We start from the raw sequence: 22,491 nt of genomic DNA, 5'->3' as shown, positions 1-22,491 counted from the left end.
GTTTTATTAGGCAGGTGAGGGAATATGCTGACTATATTTTATCCCTCTGGAGACCCACAGGTGTGGGTTGAGACAACGTGGCTGCAAATACAGAGCTTTTGGAGACTCTCCCATGAGAGAAAGGACTCTCAGCAGAGTTTAAATCCCATCTTAAGCGCAGGAAATAGGCGTTAGGCTCATCTCCCCCTTTAGTTTCCCCGTTTATCAAAGAAACAGGCTACAGACTGAGAAATAAATTTAAAACCTATAGTTTAATCCAGCATTTGTGCAGCAACAGCAGTAAAAAGTAATGCAGGTAGAATACGACTTTGCAGCAAAAACAGCTGCAGGCATGTGCCTGAAGTTGGAGAAAGCAGAGAGACATCAGCTCCCTTGGATGGTTGAGAAGAAGAAGAGAGAGAAAGAACAGGAACTACTTCTTCCCTCCCAAGAGAGGAGGGGAAGTGACATCACACAGAGCCTTCTCTACCAATTACATTTCTATGGTCTGAGGCAGCCTATCAGCAATGCAGCTCTATGGTCTTAACCCCTTCAGCTGCTAACTAGGAAGAATATGCTTTGTGAGATTGGATGGTGTGTCTTCCACGCAGGCAGCGTAAAGGTCTCCCCCCCCCCCCCCCCGAAATGTGTCTTTGCAGGAAGTGGCTGAGCAGATGGGGCTGGACACCCAGACGACCTCCTCCCTCTGGAAGGACAAGGCGGCCGTGGAGATGAATGTGGCCATTTTGCACAGTTTCCAGGTGATGGATTGGGTAGGGAGACAAGGGAGTGAGGTGCAGGTGGGGAGGGGAGGAGGAGGAAGAGGAGGAAGAGAGCTTGCTGGGAATTCACCCTCCGCCAGCCCCCCTTCCTGGGTTAAGAGCATAAGACTAGATGACTCTTGGGGTCTCTTGCAGCTCTATAAATTCTGTGATTTTATGATTCTGCATTCAGCTTCTCGGGATCCCCGCAAGTTCTGGTGCCGGGGGAGAAAACCTTTCCTCTCTCCACTTTTTTTCATGACAGGCATCCTTTTACAAGCATCTACTTTGTCGCCTATTTCTTCCTTTTTCTCTATACAAAAATATCCCAAACGCTGCCCCCTTAGAGGATTCGCTCCTGAGATGGAGGATTCTCTGGGCTTTGGGCATTTTGTGGAAGGGGGGGGGAGAGAGAGAGGACGGACCTTTCTGAGAGTGGCGGCTGCCTCTTGAACTAGCGTGGATTGAGCTCCCCCCCTGTGGTGGGTCCCCAGGTCCCCACAGCCAGGAGGTGGAGAAGCGCGGAGGGAGGAAGCCGCCTTCAGCTACTCTTCCCTCCAGGGCACCAGGCAGTGGGGGTGCAGAATGGGAGGGTTGGAAGGGGACCCCCAAGGGACATCTAGTCCAACCCCTGCAATGCAGGAATCGCAACCGCGCCCCCCCCGCAGCCCTACCAGGAGATGCTGGTGCTGCCCCCACCAGGGATTGGACCAGGGACCCTTTCTCATAAGGCTTCTGGGTGAAAGGGGGCTGGAGCACGGCTTCCCCGCCTTGCCCTGACCTTGCCTCTTGCCTGCAGCTGGCCAAGGTGACCATCGTGGACCACCACGCCATCGCTGACTCCTTCATGAAGCACCTGGAGAACGAGCAGCGCCTGCGCGGGGGCTGCCCCTCCGACTGGGTCTGGCTGGTGCCCCCCATCTCCGGCAGCCTCTCCCCCGTCTTCCACCAGGAGCTGGTCAACTACCAGCTCTCTCCTCTCTTCCGGTACCAGGTGAGACCCCCCCTCACCCCCCAATGGGCTCCAGAAGAGGCTGCCCAGTGGGGAGGTGCTGCCTCCCTCTGAGTGGCAAAGGGGTGCAGAGAGGAGGTGTTTGTGCCCAGGAGCGCCTCCTACAGGCATCTCCATGATGTCACAGGCACAGAAATGCCAGCTCACATCTCTCCCGCCCCCACCCCCCATTTAACCAGGATCCTTGTCCTTTTTAGGGGGGAGATCTGTTGCTGGTAACCATGAATGATCTAACTCAGGGGTCTGCAACCTTTAAGACAGAAAGAGCCACTTGGAGCCATTTCCGAAGGGAAAAAAACCTGGGAGCCGCAAAACCGGGAAGGTGACGTCGGGACGGTGCATGACTAACGCACGCACCGCCCTCATGCGACGTCACAGCCAGTACAGCGCCTGCCACATTGGGGAGTGTCGGGGCGCACAATGCGCCTCCTCCCCTCGCTAGTATCCGCCCCGGAGCCACAGCAAAGGTGTAAAAGAGCCACATGCGGCTCCGGAGCTGCGGGTTGCAGACCCCTGATCTAACTGAACCGTCCATTTTGCAATATATACATTTTTGCATAAAGTTCTTTAGCGTTTCATTTTAGTTTATATGTAAAACAGAGAGAATATTTATAGCAACAGTTAGAAATTGAAAGACGGAAAACAAAATGATAAAGGAGAATAGCATTGTCCAAGTAAAGAATGTCAGCGTGATCCAAATATCGAGTCGGGTTCCAGATTCGCCAGGCTGGTGACAAGGTTGCCTGTATATGCCCTAAAAGGAATGCCAAATCCTATAAAATCAAGAAAAAAAATTCTAGGAGAGGATATGTTTATTCCCCACATTTGTGAGTTCAGCAGAGTGCATCCCTTTGCAACTTCAAAGGAAGGTTATTGTGGGTTTTCTGTACAGACACACAAATAGATATAGATATAGATGCACTAAGCCCACAACTTACACACATTTTACTTGTTCACATTCAACTTTATGCATGTGGCAAAATAAAACAAAAACGGGGGCCAGGCATCCAGGAAAAAATACTTTGGCAATTCTGCCTGCCATTACACCCAATGTGTTTTCACTAAATGCAATTTTGGCTTTTCCCCCTCTTTTTTTTAAAAAAAGAATTAAACAAATCAATATAATACAATACAAAAACAAAAACAAAAACACTACATAGAACATTGAATTAACAAAACAAAACAAAAACAATTAAAAACACTTCCAATATTTTCAATCTTAGCTTTCATTCACTTGTTTCATTGACTTCTTCACGCCTCCCTTTTTGTATTCCGCTTCAATTAACTGTTTCAGCAATTCCTTTCCATCTTCCTCTGCTTTCTGTCCTGTAATTAATCTTAACATATTCTGACCTTGTTTTTTCCCCTTTAATACATTAACAATCTATCTGTACCTAGTTCCTTATAACATTTCTGCCAAAGCCATATAACTTCATTCCACCATTTTTCTAAAGTGCATTAATTTTACAATATTTCTGTAAATAATCTTTAAATTTTTTCCAATCTTCTTCCACCGACTCTTCTCCCTGGTCTCGGATTCTGCCAGTCATTTCCGCCAATTCCATATAGTCCATCAGCTTCATCTGCCTCTAAATGCAATGTTGGCTTTAGACACAATCCCCAGAACAGAACCTTCCTAAGTTGCGAGCATACTGTACGTATAGGAAGACATTATATATACAAAGAATGCAAGGCTGTTGTCACCCTGCAGTTTGCTTGGCTGCCACTGGGGGCGCTGCTATCTGCAGTGTTACAATGGTCTCCTGAGAGCTGCTTTGCAAAAGAACCCTTTTTTCTGGGGTGGGGGGAAGCGTTTCAAGGCTTGAGACCCCCGTCCCCCGTCCTGCTTCCTCATTCCCATTCCTCCTTCCTGCTTCCTCATTCCCACAGAGCGACCCCTGGAAAACCTACATCCCCAAAGGAACCACTGTCACCCGAAAGAAGACCTTCAAGGAGATTGCCAAGTAGGTCCTTGCGGGGGGAGGAAGTGGGTCGCATCTTGGAGGGTGGGAGCGCAGGGAGTGGGTCGTTCCATCAGCACAAAGGGCTCTCAGCCGTGCCCTAGAATAAGAATTGTAGAGTCGCAAGGGAGCCCCAAGGGTCATCTAGCCCAACCCCCTGCAATGTGGGAAGCACTGTTTCTTGAGAGCTCTGAGGCAGGACTAGGGTGGGGGTGGGCGGCAGCTCGCGGGGGGGGGGCGGCACACAATTCCAAGCCCTCCTCTGAAGAAACAGAGGCAAGAACTTGCTTCTAGCACCTCCTCAGAAATCTTCCTGGGTGCTTTGAATGCTCAGAGCATGTGCAGAGTGCAGCATGGCCCCGGAAGAGGCCATCCCTGGCCCAGATGCCTTTGGACATGCTCAGGGCAAGATACCTCTCAGCAGCAGCACAGGGAGCTTTTGCGACTGGGCCCTCAGACGAAGAGTGCAAATCAGTTCAAGCCAGGAGGGCTGTGGCTTGGGGGCAGGACATCTGTTTGGCATGCAGAAAGTTCCAGGTTCGATCCCTGCTGGCATCTCCAGGGCACTGGGAGAGGCTGGCTCCCCTGCTCAAATCCTGGAAATCCTCTGTTTTCATCACTGCAGGCAGTCTGGTCTTGTAATTTTATGCCGTGAACCCCTGAGACCTGTGGATGAAGCGTGGGACACAAATTTAATAGAATAATCCAATCAATCAATTAATAGTGGTGTTCTGCTTGGCTCTGCATCCCCAGCGGCCTGTCCAGGCCTGGGCAGGGTTGGCCCTGGGGAAGTTGCCCCCTTCCTTCCGCACGCCCCCCTGCCTGGGAAAGTGGGCTGAGCTGAGTCCTTCTGTCCTGCTCTCTCCCCCCCCTCCTGCAGAGCGGTCAAGATCTCAGCCAAGTTGATGGGCCACGTGATGGCCAAGCGGGTCAAGGCCACGATCCTGTACGCCTCCGAGACGGGGAAGTCTCAGGCCTACGCCCTGAAGCTGAAGCAGCTCTTCAAGGGCTCCTTTGCCCCCCAGGTGGGCCCAGCGCACGGCGGGGGGTGGGGGTCAGCAGCTGGGGTGGGTCTCACTGCCCCTTTGCCTCCTGATGCCCACAGAGCACATGAAGCAAGGCGACGCTCCCCCCCCCCCAAGGTGGCAAGGAGTTCCCCAGGCTAAGTGTGGCAGCAGCGGCATGTTTCTTGCCCTGTGATTGGCAAGACTCATGGTGGAACTGAAGTGTGTGTAATAGCAAAAAAGAAATTAGATATAATTTGTCTCCAAGAGACACATATTGCAAAAAAGCACTTCCACTGAAGGCAATAATTGACTTTGGGTGGGGGGGGTCAAGGTCAACCTTAAGAACATAAGGAGAGTCTTGCTGGATCAGGCAGTGGCCCCCCTGGTCCAGCCTCCTGGTCCCACAGTGGCCAAATACCCCGAGAACCTAGGGATCAAGATAGACTGCCTCTGGTGCTGGAGGTTTCACTCATGAGAACATAAGTAGACCTGGAGGGTCCATAAGAAGAGAAGAGCCTGGTGCCAGCATCCTGTTTTCACAGAGGCCCCAAAGCGAAACCCACAAGCAGGATCAAGCCCAGGAGCACGACTTTGGGGATACGACTCAACATTTGGTGCCCCCAGCTAAAGATTTCTTATTTCCACAATAATTCCTTCTGGTACAGTTTCTTTTTATGGAACTTCTCAGTGGGTACCTGTACAAATATAGATTGATTTATGTTATGTACTGAAGTTCTCACCCTGGGCCAGCAGGGGGATACTGTAGATAGTTATGCAAATGAAGGATCGAAAGTGACTTTCAGTGATTCAGCTCCGTGATTCAGCTCTGTTCAGAGGTGGCTGCATCTGGCTGTGCTCTGATGTCCATCGATCTCATCCTCGCCGCCAGTGTTAAGTTGTGGGCGATCATATCAGACGACACAGCGATTCTTCAAACAGCTGTTGTTTATTCAGAGGCCAGAATAGAACTGAACTGAAGAGCTCAGTCACCCTGCTTATATACAGCTCCAGAACAACGTAACTGTAGCAACTTTCTACAACTATCCAATCACTGAACGTCACTTTCGATCCTTCATTTGCAACCAGCTAAAGATTTCCTATTTCCACAGTAATTCCTCCTGGTAGAGTTTCTTTTTATGGAACTTCTCAGTGGGTACCTGTACAAATATAGATTGATTTATTATTATTATTTTGCACCGTGTGTCCAGGAGCCCCCCCCCAATCCAGCCCTGTTCCCGGCAATTGATGCTTGGCGCATCGCTGTCCCCAGATGCAGCAGGCAGAGCAGAGCCCTCCTGGCTCCAGGTCTCCAGCGAGCTCACAAGCTGCCCCTTGGGGGGGGCAATGGAGGATGGGAGCGTTTGAGGCCCCCTCACCCTCCTGACCCCCCTGGCGCTTCCCGGCAGGTGGTCTGCATGGACGAATACGACGTCGTTTCCCTGGAGCACGAGACCCTCGTCCTGGTGGTGACCAGCACCTTTGGCAACGGAGACCCCCCCGAGAATGGCGAGGTGACACTGGCTTCTCCCCCTTTCCCCCAAGACTCCCAAGTGGGGCTGAGAGTCCAAAGCTCTGCCCGGGGGGGGGCAGCCTCCCTCAACCTGGCACCCTTGGCATGTACTGGAACCCAAATCCAGATCCGTTGGGTGGCGGGTTGGGCTGACACCTATCAGGGATTCTCTCACTGCAGTTCCTGCATTGGGGGGGGGGGCGCTGGAGATGTAAACGACCATCAGACTTCGAAAAGCTGGTGTCTCCGGATAAAATGCCTTTCTTCTGTTGAATAAATAAAACTAAGTGGTTTTAATTGGATTTTGAATAGATCTGCAATTAATTGTTCCTCTTCTGAATTTTATCGTGCTGTTCTGCAAACCGCTGCTCTGATTAAGTCTTTTTTGTAGGGCGGGGGGGGGACGGGGGATGCGCTGAGGACCTGGGATACCTCCATCTGCAGAGCAGCAGACTTTTCATCTCAGGGTCACGAGTTTGAGTCCCCCATTGAGGCAAAAGACTCCTGCATTGCAGGGGTTGGGCTGGATGACCCCCGGGGTCCCTTCCAACTCTAGGGGTGGGGGTGGCTCCCGAAAATCGGGGTCCCACTCAGTGCTGGGCTGACTTAGGTCTGGTCTGCTCCCCCTGAAGTGATTTGACCTTAAAGGCATGTATACAAAAGCAATTTCAAATGCAGAACATCCAGGCTGAGATAAGAATCTCCATTTGGAATCCTAGAGTTGGCCGGGATCCCCAAAGGTCCTCTAGTCCAACCACCCCCTGTGATGCAGGAAGCAGAGCTTGAAGAATCCCTGATCCTCCTTGATGTTTCGAAAAGGCAGTGGAAATGGAGTCTGGCTGGTCTGCGTAGGGACAGGGAGCTCCGAAAGGTTGGCGTGGCCGCAGGAAAGGCCTGATCCTGGCTGCCTGCGGAAGAGACTCCTGAGGAGCCAGGGGAGATGGCGCCTTCATGGCCCACTTCAGGCCTGGGGCTGATGGACGCCCTTTTCAGTGGGTTGTGGGAGGGGGGAATTGGGTTTGTGGTTGTTTTTACTACGTAGCTTGTGGTCATTTATGGTGTGAACTGCCCTGGGAGCTATACAAGTGTATTAGTAGCAGCAGCAGCAGCAGCAACAACAACAACAACAACAACAACAACAACAACAGCAGCAGCAGCAACAACAACAGCAACAACAACAACAACAACAACAACAACAACAGCAACAGCAGCAGCAGCAGCAGCAACAACAGCAACAGCAACAGCAACAACAACAACAACAACAACAACAACAACAACAACAACAACGATAATAATAGATGAGCTGGCAGCAGCAGCAGCAGCAACAACAACAACAACAACAACAACAACAGCAACAGCAGCAGCAGCAGCAACAACAGCAACAACAACAACAACAACAACAACAACAACAACAACAGCAACAGCAGCAGCAGCAGCAGCAGCAACAACAGCAGCAGCAGCAACAACAACAACAACAACGATAATAATAGATGAGCTGGTCCTTCTCAGATTGGCTCTCTCATGAGCAGAGCCTGGAATTTGTGGCACAGTTATTGTACTTCTGAACATCTGCTCAACTGTTCTCCTTTTCACCACCGTTGCACCTCCCCTGTCTGAGCAGAATTGAGCCCTGGCCCCTCGTTCTGAACCGCCTTGAGACCTTCGGGTTCAGGGCGGCATATGAATTCAATCACTGATAAAGACCATCTGCTTGGATTGGGTCCTCACTTGCTTGCCTCCCTGCCTTTCTCTCTCTCCCCGCAGAGATTTGCCCGCGCCCTGATGGAGATGTCCTGCCCTTACCTTGCAGACTCCGAGCCTGAACTACAAAAGTAAGTCCCACCCAGAGGAAGCTCCACTTTCCTCCTTTTTTTTTTTTAAAGATATTTTTTATTAAATTTTATCAAAGAAAAAGGTTACATGAAGAAAAACACAAAATATATAAACATACAAAAAACATCAGAATACAATAAAACAAACAGTTAACACATAAGAAAAGAAAAATTAAAAAATTAAAACAGTAAAAAAAAATTCAAAAACTTAAAAAAAAGAAAATCCCTCTCTTTAATTTCTTACCATTCATAAACCTATTTTCTTGACTTCCTCGCACCCCCTTTCTTGTATTCCAATTTGAAATTAATTAGCAAATTCCTTCTTATTAATTTTATCCTTATTTATCTTTCTTCTCATCTTGTTTGTTCCTAATTTTCATCTAATATCTATCCCTTCTTTCATATTTATATTTTACCTTTTTTACTAGAACCCCTTCATTTCATTTCAGTGTCATCAACATTCAAAAATTTTACAATGTTTTTGTAAATAGATTTTAAATTTCTTCCAATCTTCTTCCAACAACTCTTCTCCCTGATCTCGTATTCTGCCCGTCATTTCTGCCATTTCCATATAGTCCAGAAGCTCCGCTTTCCTCCTTTGTCTCTTCCTCTCCTGCGGATCCAGACCCTCCTCCCCACAGTTTATTTAGAGGAAGCAACTTGGAGGCGGTTGTGACTTTGCAGGCGCACTCCGAGTCTCGGAGGTTACAGTGGCAGGTTGGCAAAGGGTGTCTTGTGGATCTGCCAGGATTTGGCTGCCCTCTCCGCCCAGCAAGAGAGTCGAAGGGTCTTCCAGACCTTTGGGCTTTGCTCCCGGTCCCTGGATGTCTCTTTTCTTTAAGCTGAAAGCTGCTTCTTTGACCTCCCTCCTCCCCACCCACGACCTCGACTTGGTGTCTTTCTGCCTGGAGGAAAGGGCACCCCTTCCTTTGATGCCTGCCCTCATTAGTGTCATAATCTACGGAGCTAATTAACTTTGCTGCCCACGGGGGAAGCAGCTCTGATTGGCGCCTGGACCCGGGTACGGGATGAGGCCGGTGCATCAAGCTGCCAGGGAACATCGCAGATGAAAGGCACTTTGGCCTCACCCTGCCTCTCTCTGCTGCCCCCCCCCCCAGACAGAGCATCCTCTGTGCAGCTGGTCCCAGGTCCTCACTTGCCACCAGCTGAAAGCACCTCTTGGCCCCAAGGAAGGGCTGGGACCCCACAAGCCAGAGCATAAGAAGAGCCTGCAGGATCAGGCTCCAGGAGCCCCACCTAGTCCAGCATCCTCGTCTCCCAGTGATGAGGAGGCAAGAATGGCACCTCTCAGCTTTGACGCCTCCCTGGAAAGAGAAGGAGAGCAGTGCTTAGGGGGCCAGGAGAGCAGTGCTTAGGGGGCCAGGAGAGCAGTGCTTAGGGGGCCAGGAGAGCAGTGCTTAGGGGGCCAGGAGAGCAGTGCTTAGGGGGCCAGGAGAGCAGTGCTTAGGGGGCCAGGAGAGCAGTGCTTAGGGGGCCAGGAGAGCAGTGCTTAGGGGGCCAGGAGAGCAGTGCTTAGGGGGCCCACTGTCGTGCCCAATGCAAGGTGGTTCTTTTAAAATTAGATTCAGAAGCAGTACAAACACAAGTGAGAAGATTAAAGCATTATATACATTACCAAGCAACACTTTGATCTGCCACTGGGAAGCCCTCAAGAAGCGGCAAAGTGACTTCCAGGCAGTCTCCAGTTTTTTGCATGACCCTCCGGCCAGGAGTTCATGCACGAGCTTCTCAAACTATGCCCCCAAACCATCTGATTTATAGACAGCTAACTTGTTAGCCTCCGTGCTTTGCCCCACTAGCTGGTGCAGATTATTCATTGGCTATCCCCCTCTTCCAATACTGGACATTCCTCCAAACAGTGTCTAACACTCTGCACCATCCCTTCCTTCCAGCAAATTAAAGACTGTTCTCAGGCATTAAAGAGCAGAACAAGAGAGAGAGAAGGGAAGGAAACAGAGGCAGGAAGAGAAGACCATGCTAGATCACTATCTCCTCAAAGTACAGTGGACCCTCTGGTTATGAATTTAATTCATTCTGGGGGTCCGTGTGCACCCCAAAAAATCCGTAATCAGAGGCGCTGCTTCTGTGCACGTGAGCTGCGCACAGAGTGCTTTGCGCATGTACAAGCAGCGAGACCCGAAAAAATACTTCTGGGTTTGCCGCTTTCGCAGCCCAAAAATTAGGTATCCAGAGAGATCCACTGTACAAATATCTTCCAGAAAAGATTGCCCATACACCCATCTAGTCAGAGAATCATCGGATGGTCCACTCGATGCCCCCAAGGGAAACCTGCGAGCAGGACCTGAGTGCGAGAGCAGCCCCTCTCCTCCCAGGGTTTCCAGCAATTGGGCTTCAGAATTGTCTGCGGAGGCAGACCAGGTGGGGGCTGGTGGGGGGGGGGCTGGGGGTGGTGGTGCTTGCTGCCCCTTCTCCTCTCTCTTCCTGCAGGAGCTACAAGATGCGCTTCAACAGCATCTCTCAATCCGACGCGTCAGTAGCTGCGTGGAAGACCAAGAGGAGGGCGTCCAGCAACACGGACAGCGCAGGCGCCCTGGGGACCCTCCGGTAAGGCGCCCAGGAAGGAGGGAGGGTCGGATCCTGCTTCCTCAAAGAGCAGAGCCCTGCAGGCAGGGATCCTGCTTCTGGGGCAGGACGCACAGAGGAAGGGAGCTTCCATGGCGGCCCTTAGGGTGCAGCAGCCATGCCTCGCCCAGGCCTCCACCCGCCGTCTCCCTGCACCTTCATCAGGGCAGCAGCCCCGCAATGGCACAATTGCCCAGCTGGGCAGCAGAATCTCCTTGTTGGAGGGAGCCATTGCAAAGGCCAGGATCTTGCTTGGCAAAACCTGCATTTTCCTCCTCCTCCTTGGCAGAAGCCAAGCCATCATCTCCCTCCCCCCCCCCCCGCCCACCTTGTCTCTCCCCAGCCCTTGAGATGCAAATATACCAAACTCCTCTGACCCTCTAGCCAGGCTGGCCAGAAGCCCCCTCCTCCCCTTGCCCTCTGAGCTGAAGCCCAGCCCCACTTCTCAGGGCAGCGCCTGGGCGTCCGTCTCCTTGGGCGACATTTTGCGCTGAAATGCCGGGAAGCTGAGCATCCAAAGGACTTCACAGCCGCAGGAGGGCCGGTGCTGAGCTGAGCACAGGGAAATCGATATTGTCGTGACCGGCTTTTAATGGGCCCAGTTCAGGAGGTCCAGACCAAACTTTAATTCAATACAGGCCATATTAAAATTTAACAGTTGTTTTGTTTTATTGGACCATTCTTTCCCTTAAGCTCTTGGGACAGAGCAAGTTTATTGGCCGTTTATTAGTGGGAGGAGGAGCCAGATTAATGAAAATGGGAAGGAAAAAGGCCGTGTGGGTTTTGTAACTGAGCGAGATTGGGCCAAAAGGCTGCCAGGGGAGCTCAGCCCATTCGGAAGAACTTTCTTGCAGTAAAAGCTGCTGCTGGGTGGTGGGATGGGCTCCCTTGGAAGGCGGAGGGCTGTCCTTCACTGGAGATTTTAAAGCAGAGATTGATCTTGAACTGTGGTTCCTCATTGCAGGGGTGGACTAGATGAGCCCTGGGGGTCCCTCCCAGCTCGACCTTCTAGGATTCTGGGACTTGCTTAGCAGAGTCCCGCTGAGCTGCAGACTCCTTCTGGCTGGCCCCAGAGGTGCCCAGTTGGCAAAGGGCCTCTTGACTCCTGAGGGAGGGGGCAGAGCCTGGCCCCCACCCCGCCCCCCTCTCACCCTGCCTTCCTCCTCCTCCTCCTCCTTTCCAGGTTTGCCGTCTTTGGGCTGGGCTCCCGGGCCTACCTGCACTTCTGTGCCTTTGCCCACGCCGTGGACACGCGCCTGGAGGAGCTGGGGGGCGAGCGGATCCTCCCCATGGGCGAGGGGGACGAGCTCTGCGGCCAGGAGGAGTCCTTCCGCACCTGGGCCATGGAAGTCTTCAAGGTGGCCGCCCTGCAAGGGGGGCGTTGTGTGTATTGGGGGGAGCGCTTTGGGAGTCAAGAGCAACAATTGATCTGCAAGGTAGAGGGGTATATATGTGTGTGTGTGTGTGTGTGTGTGTGAGAGAGAGAGAGAGAGAGAGAGAGAGAGAGAGAGGCAGGAAGCAGATTTTCCTACTCTGGAGTAAGCTGCTTGAGGCTCCAAAGGAGTATTTTATTTATTTATCATGAAATGTATATGCCTCTTGAATTGTTTAAAAAACCAAAAAACCACAAAAAACAAAAAATGAAAACCTCAAAGATAAAACCACAAATTCTTTTTTGCAAAACTTTGAAAAAAATATATTATTTATACGCTGCCCATCTGGCTGGGTTTCCCCAGCCACTCTGGGCAGCTTCCAAAAAAAATATTAAAAGCACAATAAAGCATCAAAAACTTCCCTAAACAGGGCTGCCTTCAGATGTCTTCTAAAAGTCAGATAGTTGTTTATTACCTTAATGTCTGGAGGGAGGGCATTCCATAGGCAGGGTGCCGCTACCGAGAAGGCCCTCTGCCTGGCTCCCTGTAACCTCACTTCCCACACTAAAATATAAAGCACTAAAACAGATTAAAATCAGCATCTGGAAAGGTTTGTCTAAACAAGACCATATTTAAATAAATTTCTTGGATGGTCAGTGCAGCCAGAGAGCAGCAAGATTGTCGTGATCATTTAACAGGCCAGCTTTATTCTTTGTGGAAATCCTGACTGGGTCTCCAGCCGGCTGCCCTTCCACGTTGCCCCACAGACAAATCCAGGAGGCGGGGGCTCTGGGGGCTCCTTGCCAAGATGGCTGAGCTCTGCCTCTCCAGTCGGAGGCAGAAGGGCTTCTGAAGGGCAGGTGCTGGAAAGCACAGCAGGGCAGAGGTGCTCTTGGGTTCGAATCCTGCTTGCAGGTTTCCCACCTGTTTGGCCACTGAGGGAAGAGGGGGCTGGACCAGGTGGGCCACGGGCCTGATCCAGCCCCCCCCCCCAGGGATCTTCTCATGTCCTGCGCCACAATCCCTTTTTGCTGTGGGTGTGGATGGACAGGGAGGGAGGGAGACTGCTGGAAAGCCCTGACCTTTTGGATATATTGAGTTGCTAGAGATGCCCCTCCCCTTTTTCAAGCCCCTCCCCTTTTTTCAAGCCCCTCCCTTCTCAGATCCTCCTTGGAGGGCTGTTGCAGGTTGAATGGATGCTGAGCTTTGCTGGTCTGGAGTGTGGGGTGCTTGTGCCACCTGGTGGTCAGCTGGGGAATGGCACCACTTGCTTGCTCAGGGGTCTCCCTTGGCTGGGGTGGAAGCCCCTGTCCCTCCACGTTGAGCAGAGGGAGAAGGTGCCCCATCCCTGCCAGCCCCACAGCAATGTTCCTCTTCCCCACCTTCCCAAGTGGGCAGCTGTGTCCTGCGTCCCTTGGGGTCCCTCCCAGCCCCGCCATCCTGCGCCCTCCCAAGAGTCCCCAGAGAGCAAGCCCTCCCTCCCCCCTGACCCTCGTCTCCCCACAGGCCGCCTGCGACACTTTCTGCGTGGACTCCCAGGTGGTCGGCACAGAGGTCTTCAACAGCCCTTCTCACTGGAAGCGCAGTCGCTTCCGCCTTGTGATTCACCCGGCGGCCCTGGACCTCCTGCCAGGTACGTGTCGGGCGGTGGATCATGGCCTTCTGCTGCGCCCAGCAGATGTCCTCCTGCTGGTGCTCTGCCCAGGGACCAGCCCTGCCCTCGCTTACCCCAAAGATTGTGCATCTTCCCCTCCGCTGACCCTTGTGGAAGCAGAATGCAAGGTCTGTGGTCTGCAAGGATCTGTGCCTGAGACATATCTGCACCTTGTAGGTCACCCATTAGTGTAATAAAAAAAAAAAAACTCAGCAGGAAAGTGGCAGAAAAGGGGGCATAAGTGTGGCATGTGGAAGGTTTTTGACCAGCAACGTAGTTTTCCCAGCAGAGCTAATTTTGGGGGGCATCTTACTAACCAGAGTGTGATGACTTGCACATCCCCATCGAAGCTGTGAAGCCTCGTATGCAAGCAGAACGCCCTGGCGGAGGGCATCAGAAGAGCTTAGCTGGGGAGGGGGTTCTTCTCCAGCGCAATTGCCTTGAAGCCAAGGCCTGGCTTTTCTTCCACACCCCAGAGAAGCCCCCTAACTTTGGGCTCTGCCCCTCTCCCCCCATGCTGGGGGGGGGCGTTGATAATATGGCAGCCTAAGTGTGAGGACAAAGCTTGGCTCCCTAAATGCGGCACTGCCTGTGCCCCCACCCCAGTCAGTGCCTCCAAGGAGAGGTGGGGGGCTAACACCTATCCAGGAGCCACAAGCCCAGAAACCCTGTGAGGAGGTGGGGCAAGTTGTTCCATCACGTGGGGCAGGGAGGCACATCTTCAGAAGCCCCACTTTCGGGTTTCTTTGCATAGGCTCCCACATTTTGCTTCCTTGTCCCCCACGGAGACCTTTCTCCCCGCTCCATTGCCAGATTTGGAAAAGCCAAGCTTGAAACATCTCCCTGCCTCCGCCTTGACCCTTTGGGTTTCTCCCCCTTCAGGCTTGACCCTCGTCCACAAGCGCAATGTCGTTCCGTCCCACATCCTCTCCGTCAAGAACCTGCAGAGCCCAGAATCCAGGTGAGAGTCGAACCAGGATTGTTGGCACTCATCCCAATTTGGCGGGCGCTTCTCCCTCTTGCAGCCCCCAGCCAAGGGGGCCTGATTTCCACCAGCATTTGGGGTTGGGGGTTCCTGGCTGCCTTGTGCACAGGCCACTGCCTTCCTGCCGCACACCCCCCCCCCCAGGGCTGACCGCTCTTCTCCTTTCCCCCATTGCAGCCGCTCCACCATCCTGGTGCAGCTGCAGACGGGGGACCAGCCAGAGCTGGCCTACCAGCCGGGGGACCACGTGGGCATCTTCCCCGCCAACAACGCAGAGCTGGTGGATGCCATCCTGCAGCGAGTGGAGGACCCGCCCCCTGCCAACGAGGCCATCACCGTGGAAACCTTGGAGGCGGGAGAGAGTGAGTGGCCACCTGTGCCCAGACGGGCCTGGCCGATGCCGAATGGGGAAGCCCTCCAGGCCAGGCCCAGCCATGGGGTGGGCGTTGTGGGGCAAAGAAGGGCCCAGACCAGGGTGCTGCCTTTCCAGTCCTGTAACTTTTTATAGTGCAGTTGCTCTGCTTTATTTCTGAATATGTTTTCACTGGGTTTACTCACACACACACAAAGAAAGATTGAGAATTAAATCTGTCAATTAAGCTTTAAACCTCCTGTTCCACATGTGTGGGAGAAATACGAGAGTAAACAGGCTGTGAAGCCCTTTTGGCAAAGAAAAAACACTTAGGCACTTTGCAGTTCACTGGAAGCTGTGAATTAGTCAAATTTTGTCCCTGTTTATTTGTGGTCTGCTGACCTTTCCCTTCTTTGTCCCCATTGCTAAGAGCGAAGCACACACTTTTGTAAGATAAACAAAATGGTTTACTTACATTTCAACGCAGGCAGCAAGTACACCCCACTCCTCTGCCCACCTTCCAGCTTGTCAGTGCCTGTGGCGATCACACAGGCCCCCCCGGACGTTTCACGCTCTATTGACCCTGTGCCACCACTGCGATTGCTTTCTTTGCTGCCACCACCCCGCTTCTCACGGGACACACGGAGTCCAGACAGTTGTTAACATAAACAAATAATCAAGTGTCAGAGCTGCCTCTAGGTCCCAGCTCACAGAGGACCAATGCTAGGCTGTCGTTATGTACAAAAGTCTTTATTAAGGATTAGCTTCCATTTCAAAGCCGTAGCGCGCAGCTCTACATCTTAAAGCCTAGACCGGCGAAGTCCCGTCTGAGTCTCCTCCCCTATGACACCAGTTTAAGATCCTAGCCCGGCTCCACCTTTTCCGCTGCTCTCTCCTCCTCTGGGTCCTCCTGCCCGCTGGGGCATTGCCCTTTCTGGACTCTTCCGACGCTGAGTCGCTTAGCTCCTCCCCCTCCCTCCGGCGGGCTTTAGGACCCGGTTCCCAATCCTCATTCTCTGCTGTCCCGCGCTCCTGTACATTTGAACTTGCCTCTCGCGCCAACCCAGTGACCTTCCTCCTGACCGTTACACTACTTCTGTCACTGCTTCCCTCTTCCGGGATACTGGCCGGATCTGACCTCCCCTCCGTTGTCTGACTCTCCGATGGAGGTGTGGTCAGCCCTGCCTTATCTTCTCTCCCTGGTGGGGAATGCACTGGCCCCGATCCTTGGGACTCTTCCCCCCCACTCTGCTCTGGTGGGGAAGCTGGTCCTGATTTCCAACTACTGCTCTGGGAGTCCCTGCTGCCCCCTTGCTCCTGGGGCGTTCCCCTTGGGAACCCCCTACCCCTGGCCACTGGCGCCCCCTTCTGTGAATCTTCCGATTCGCTGGAGAGGCTCATGGAATCCCTCGGTCCACTGTCCTCTTCTCCTACGCTCCCCTCGGATTCTTCCCCCTCGCTCTCCATCTCCTCTCTTCCCTGTGCCTCTGCTCCTGAGCCCCTAACATCCAGTTTGTTTTTAAATGCAGGAACAAGCGTATGGTTTCCATTTATTTTTCTCTTGACAGTTTTCTAATCTTAGTTCCTAACAACTCCAAACTGATTATTCCAACTATCTATCTGACTCAACCTAACAATTCCTCTCACTCTCTCACAATACAACTCTGCCAACCCAAACCTAATCCTCCCTCTTCCTTCTCCAACACCCAAACCTCAGCTGACTTTCAAAACCTCCCACTATCTTTTACTCCCCCCTTGCGTTCTCACTGGCCAATCACATCACACCCATTTTAACCCTTTCCTTGACCCGTCCTAGGAGGCAAACGCCACAGTGCCCTTCTTAAATTGTGGCACCCAGAGCTGGACCCAGGCTGGCCACTGTGGACTAGTCGGGCCCTTGGCCTGATCCTGCAGGCTCTCCTTATAGTTTTTAGAAGTGTCTAGATGAGCCAGTATGGGCTCACCAGTAAGGACTGATACTTTGTCAATGCTGCAGCTCCTCTTTGCAGACAAATGCTTGGGTGGCTGCAGTGAGCAAACTGGATTGATCTCCTCGAGATGGGAGGGGGAGGGGCCCTGCGGGTGGATCCTGGTTCCTCCCCCTCCTTTCTCCGCTGTTGAATGCCCACCTGTCCTGGATGTTTTCTCTGTGATTCCTGCCTTGCAGGGGGTTGGCCTAGATGACCCTTGGGGGTCCCTTCCAACTCTACCATTTGGTGGTGGTGAAGCCTGACTAAAAGCCTTTTGAGCTGCTTGGCAGCTGGAAATTCCTGCGGCCGCTGAGTCTCCCCCTCCTGCTTCTCCTCCTCAGGCCCAAAGCGCTTGTGGGTCCCCAGCCCCCGCCTGCCCCCCTGCACGCTGCGCCAGGCGCTCACCTTCTTCCTGGACATCACGACGCCCCCCAGCGCCCAACTGCTCCAGATCCTGTCCACGCTGGCAGAAGACCCAGCTGAGAGGGAGAAGCTGAAGCGGCTGGGAGAGGTAGGGGCTGGGGGAGGGCGGGTGCAAATAGGTATTCTTCCCTCCCACCACACGACCTTGAAGCTGGGGAGAGGGTGTTGTGCATTATGGACCCCTTTATCTCTAACACACACACAGAGCCCACCCTGCTTAGCTCACCTCCTGTGTCTCAGATGCACCAGCCTGCGGAACTCCCTCCCACCTGAGATTAGACACCCTCCCCATGACTAAGGCACATAACTAAGACTTTCTTGTTCCTGCAGGTGTCTTAATCTACTGTATTTTTCGCTCTATAAGACACACCAAACCATAAGACGCACCTAGTTTTTGGAGGAGGGAAACAAAAAATAATAATATTCTGAATCCTAGAAGCCAGAACAGCAAGAGGAATCTGGCTTCTGGGATAGCCTCTTGCTGTCCTGGCTTCTGGCTCAGCGGCGCGAAGCCTCTCCTGGGCAGCGGGAGGAAGGCTCCCCCAAGAACTGTGTTGCCTTTAAAGAGCATGCAGAGCGTATGTGCTGCTCTTGGGGGCTTTCCCCCGGGGAGAAAAGGCCCCAAGAGCCGCACACACGCTCCACGGGGCTCTTTAAAGGGAGTGCTGAGCAGAGCCTCCTGCCTGCATTCGCTCTATAAGACGTACACACATTTCCCCTTACTTTTTTAGGAGGGGAAAAGTGCGTCTTATAGAGCGACAAATACGGCATTTCATTTCCACCCCACCTATTCCTACAAGGAGCTCAAGGGGGCAGACGGGGCTGTTCTCCCCATCCTCGCTTCATCCCCACCGCAACCCTGAGAGGGAGGCAGAGACTGGCCTAAGGTCACCCAGGAAGCTTCACGGCCGAGCGGGGTGGGGGTGGGATTTGAAACTGGTTTCTCCCAGGCCTGACACTCTAACCGCTAAGCGCCACTGCCTCTCCCTGCCCTCCTTGGGCTTGGGGTGGGGCTCCTCCTTTCCACCTGTTCTCTTGCCCCCGCAGGACTCTCTCCTGTACGAGGAGTGGAAGTGGTTCCGCTGCCCCACCCTGGAGGAGGTGCTGGAGGAGTTCCCCTCGGTGCCGCTGCCGCCCTCGCTGCTCCTCACCCAGCTGCCCCTGCTCAAGCCGCGCTACTACTCCCTCAGCTCAGCGCCCAGCGCCCACCCGGGGGAGATGCACCTCACCGTGGCCGTGCTCAACTACCACAGCCAGAGTGAGTTTTTTTTTTGGGGGGGTGGGCTAGATGGCCCTTGGGGTCCCTTTCAACTCTGCAATCTTGTGATTCTAAGGGGACAGTCGGTCGCAGGGGTGACCTTGGCCACCTGGGGAGGGGGAAGGCAGTCTCATTTGGGGGTGGGGTGGGGTGGAGAACCTCCCAGGCCGCCTCTCATTTTGCTCCCCGCTTTGCTCCGCAGACGGCAAGGGGCCCCTTCACTTTGGCGTCTGTTCCACGTGGCTTTCAAAGCTGGCGCCTGGCGAGATGGTGCCGGTTTTCGTCCGAGGGTAAGGGGTCTTGGGGGGGGGGTGTTGAGCTGGGACTTTGAAGGAGCAGCTCTATCCAAACATTTCCTCTGGCCTTAGCGAGGCTTCCCAGAGGAAGGGAGCCCAACTCCCCACCTGCTTTCCCAGAGAAAGAGGCACACGCGGTTGAGACGCCAGAAAAGAATGTCTCTCCTGCTCTTGTGGACGTCCCACAAAGCTGATGTTGGAAGAAAGCACTTCTTCACATGTTACACCCACAACACAGAGTCGGACTGTGGAACTCCCTCCCCCAACCTTTCTCCTCCTCCTCCTTCAGGAATTTTTCCAGTCCTCTAACTGCCCGCAGACTGTCTCACCAGAGTGGTGCATGCTCTGGTTATCTCCCACTTGGACTACTGCAATGCGCTCTACGTGGGGCTACCTTTAAAGGTGACCTGGAAACTACAACTAATCCAGAATGCGGCAGCTAGACTGGGTACTGGGAGCAGCCGCTGAGACCACATAACATTGGTCTTGAAAGACCTACATTGGCTCCCAGTATGTTTCCGAGCACAATTCAAAGTGTTGGTGCTGACCTTGAAAGCCCTAAACAGCCTCGGCCCAGTAGACCTGAAGGAGCGTCTCCATCCCCATCATTCTGCCCAGACACTGAGGTCCAGCGCTGAGGGCCTTCTGGCGGTTCCCTCGCTGCGAGAAGCCAAGTTACCGGGAACCAGGCAGAGGGCCTGCTCGGCTGTGGCACCTGCCCCGTGGAATGCCCTCCCACCAGATGTCAAGGAGAAAAATAACCACCAAACTTTTAGGAGATATCTGAAAGCAGCCCTGTTTAGGGAAGCGTTTAATGTTTAATAGGTTATTGTATTTTAATGTTAGGTTGGAAGCCACCCAGAGTGGCTGGGGAAATCCAGCCAGATGGGCGGGGTACAAATAATAAATTATTATTATTATTAAAGCCACCCAGGTTGGTGGTTGTTGCTGCCTCCTGTGGCAGGGAGTTCCGCAGTCTGTGTTGCATGAAAAAGCCCTTCCTTTTTGCCTGGGCTGAACCTTCCAGTGTTCAGCTTCCAGGCTCCCCTCCTGTCACCCGCCAGGCAAGTGACTCTTGGTGTCTCTGCCCCACACAGCGCCCCCAACTTCCAGCTGCCCCAGGACCCCGCAGCCCCCTGCATCCTGGTGGGGCCTGGCACCGGCATCGCCCCCTTCCGGAGCTTCTGGCAGCAGCGGCTGCACAGCCTGGAGGCTGAAGGTGGGTCAGGCGGGCTGGGGAGGCTTTGGGCTGGGGGCGGGTGGCCTCTGCCCATCCCAGCCCTGACCCCCTCCTGCCCCACACAGGGCTCCCCCCGGGCGAGATGACGCTGGTCTTTGGCTGCCGCAGCTCCCGCTACGACCACATCTACAAGGAGGAGGTGCAGGAGGCACAGCAGAAAGGGGTCCTCAGCCGCGTCCTCACCTGCTTCTCCCGTGACCCAGATTACCCCAAGGTAATAATATAGGAGTTGGGGGGGGAGCCCCCTGTCTCTAGCCAGTAGCCCATCAGCCTCTTCTCACACTACAAGAGGAGGCCTGAGGAGAGCAGCCCTGTCCCTCCTCGGAGAGGCCTCCTCAACCTCAGCCCTCCAGATGTTTCTGGCCTACAACTCCCATGATCCCTAGCTAGCAGGACCAGTGGTCAGGGATGATGGGAACTGGAGTCTCAAAACCTCTGTCCTGGGGCTTCCAGCAACCGGCATTCAGAAACATGGTGGCCATCCCTGCGTCCTGCAGGAGGAAAGGATGACTGCCTTTCACCTGCCCTGAATCTTCCAACCTTCAGCTTCACTGGAAGTCTACTAGTCTTAGCGTTTTAAGAGATGGAGAAAAAAATCCCCTTTCTGCTTTCTCCAGGCTCTGCATAATTTTATAACTTCTCTCCTGTGGGAGGGAGTTCCACAGTTTAACTCCTCCTCCTCCGCCCTCCAGTCTGTTCTGGGCCAGGAGGCCCAAGGCAGCCTCCACAAAACAAGGCTGGCGGCCAACGGGGACCCCTTTCTGATCTGCTTTAACTGCAAGAAAAGAGATTCCTTTGAAACACAAATAAGACCTTTCTGGCAGTCAGAGCTCTTTGACAAAGGAACGGTTTCCCTCAGGAGATGGGGGCCTCTCCTTCCTTGGAGGTTTCTAAGCAGAGCTTGGAGGGCCACCTGTTGGGGATTCTTGAGCTGTGGGGTGGGACCACTAGATGATCCCTTGGGATCCCTCCAACTCTACAGTTCTATCATTCTCAGGCTGTTCTGTGTCAGGAAGGCAAAGGGCAGCCTCTGTAAAACCAGGCTGGCCAAGGAGGCCGGTGCAGTTCCAGTGCTGCCCCCCCCCCCCCGATCCCAATCCCCAAGGAGCAGCCGCGATTCCTCAGCAAAGAGGGAGTGGCGCTCTGCTTGTGCTCAGGGGAGCACTGTCTTACGATGGACGGGCCTGGTTTTCCCTCTTCCCGCAGACATACGTTCAGGACCTGCTGCGCCTGGAGCTGCCCAGCTACGTCCACGAGGTCCTTTGCCAGAGGGGGGGCCACATGTACGTCTGTGGGGACGTCACCATGGCAACGGGGGTCCTGCAGACCGTCCAACAGATCCTGGCCAAGGAGGGCGGCATGACGCTGGCGGAGGCCGGGGACAAGATCAGCGAACTCCAGGTGAGGAAGGGAAGCAGCCCCCCAGCCAGACCCCAGCGCTGGAGGCAGAGCGCAGGCAGGCAGCCCTCAGCTGCCCAGGGCAGGGTCTTACAGGGGGGGGGGGGTGGCCCCCTTGGGTCACAGCAAATGCATCAGCAGCACCAAATTGTGGGGCACCTTGAAACAGTCGGCAGCTGCCCTCCTTCCCTGCAGCGCTGGGGGCTGGACCAATGGCCATTGGGGGTCCCTTCCAATGAAGTGCCCGGGGGGGGGGGGTGTGCGTCTGTGTGTGTAGGATCTGACGCTGCCTCTTTCTCTCCCAGGACCAGAACCGCTACCACGAGGACATCTTTGGCCTGACCTTCCGCACGCAAGAGGTGGCCTCGCTCATCCGCAGCCAGTCCATCTCCCAGCAGAAGCGCCAGTCCTTGCTCAGTCTCACCCCGTCCCTCTGAGACCCTCGCAGCTCCGGATCTTGCCATTAGAAGCCTTCCCCCCCCTGCCCTGGCGTCCGTGCACTCCTTTCTCCAAAGAGGGGAGGGTCTTAGAAGAGCAGCTCCCCCCCTGAGCCCCGCCAGCCTGGCCAGGAGCCCCCCAACAGCCTCTCCTCCTCCAGGAATCGGTCCTTTTCTAAGGGCCTCCCTGCCTCCAGGGAGTTCCGTCATTTGCATGAACAAGTCCTTCCATTTATCGCTCCTCAATCTTATGCCTTCCGGCCACTTTTTAAAACAGCGCCAAGAGCATTTTTTGAACTGCGAGGGATGTATGATGGCGGAAGCAGACAAGGTATCCAAACTCCTGGTCCCAGGACAGCCTGAAAGCCAGGCTCTTTCTTCCTAAAATAATTGTACCCAACTGTGGAAAATAAAGGCACCATCTGGCAGCGTCCGCGGG

General features: G+C 53.8%; 1 protein-coding gene across 2 annotated transcripts in view; it reads left to right on the top strand.

The window, feature by feature from the left end:
• The window catches only part of NOS3 (nitric oxide synthase 3), a 40,043-nt gene extending 17,558 nt beyond the window's left edge, over positions 1 to 22,485 (top strand). For both annotated transcript variants that reach the window (XM_079996408.1, XM_079996409.1), the window contains 18 exons: positions 639 to 740; positions 1,540 to 1,734; positions 3,643 to 3,716; positions 4,594 to 4,738; positions 6,127 to 6,231; positions 7,995 to 8,062; positions 10,532 to 10,648; positions 11,850 to 12,024; positions 13,546 to 13,672; positions 14,576 to 14,654; positions 14,856 to 15,040; positions 17,342 to 17,511; positions 18,471 to 18,681; positions 18,884 to 18,971; positions 20,075 to 20,196; positions 20,283 to 20,431; positions 21,424 to 21,618; positions 21,921 to 22,485. In XM_079996408.1, coding sequence (XP_079852534.1) covers positions 639 to 740; positions 1,540 to 1,734; positions 3,643 to 3,716; positions 4,594 to 4,738; positions 6,127 to 6,231; positions 7,995 to 8,062; positions 10,532 to 10,648; positions 11,850 to 12,024; positions 13,546 to 13,672; positions 14,576 to 14,654; positions 14,856 to 15,040; positions 17,342 to 17,511; positions 18,471 to 18,681; positions 18,884 to 18,971; positions 20,075 to 20,196; positions 20,283 to 20,431; positions 21,424 to 21,618; positions 21,921 to 22,052 — 2,439 coding nt within the window. In that variant the 3' untranslated portion in view covers positions 22,053 to 22,485. The remainder of the gene's footprint in view (positions 1 to 638; positions 741 to 1,539; positions 1,735 to 3,642; positions 3,717 to 4,593; positions 4,739 to 6,126; positions 6,232 to 7,994; positions 8,063 to 10,531; positions 10,649 to 11,849; positions 12,025 to 13,545; positions 13,673 to 14,575; positions 14,655 to 14,855; positions 15,041 to 17,341; positions 17,512 to 18,470; positions 18,682 to 18,883; positions 18,972 to 20,074; positions 20,197 to 20,282; positions 20,432 to 21,423; positions 21,619 to 21,920) is intronic.
• Positions 22,486 to 22,491: the final 6 nt, after the last annotated feature.

This window comes from Podarcis cretensis (genome assembly GCF_951804945.1).
Source record: "Podarcis cretensis genome assembly, chromosome: 12".
Classification (NCBI taxonomy): Eukaryota; Metazoa; Chordata; class Lepidosauria; order Squamata; family Lacertidae; genus Podarcis; species Podarcis cretensis.
This window is presented reverse-complemented; position numbering and strand designations above follow the sequence as displayed.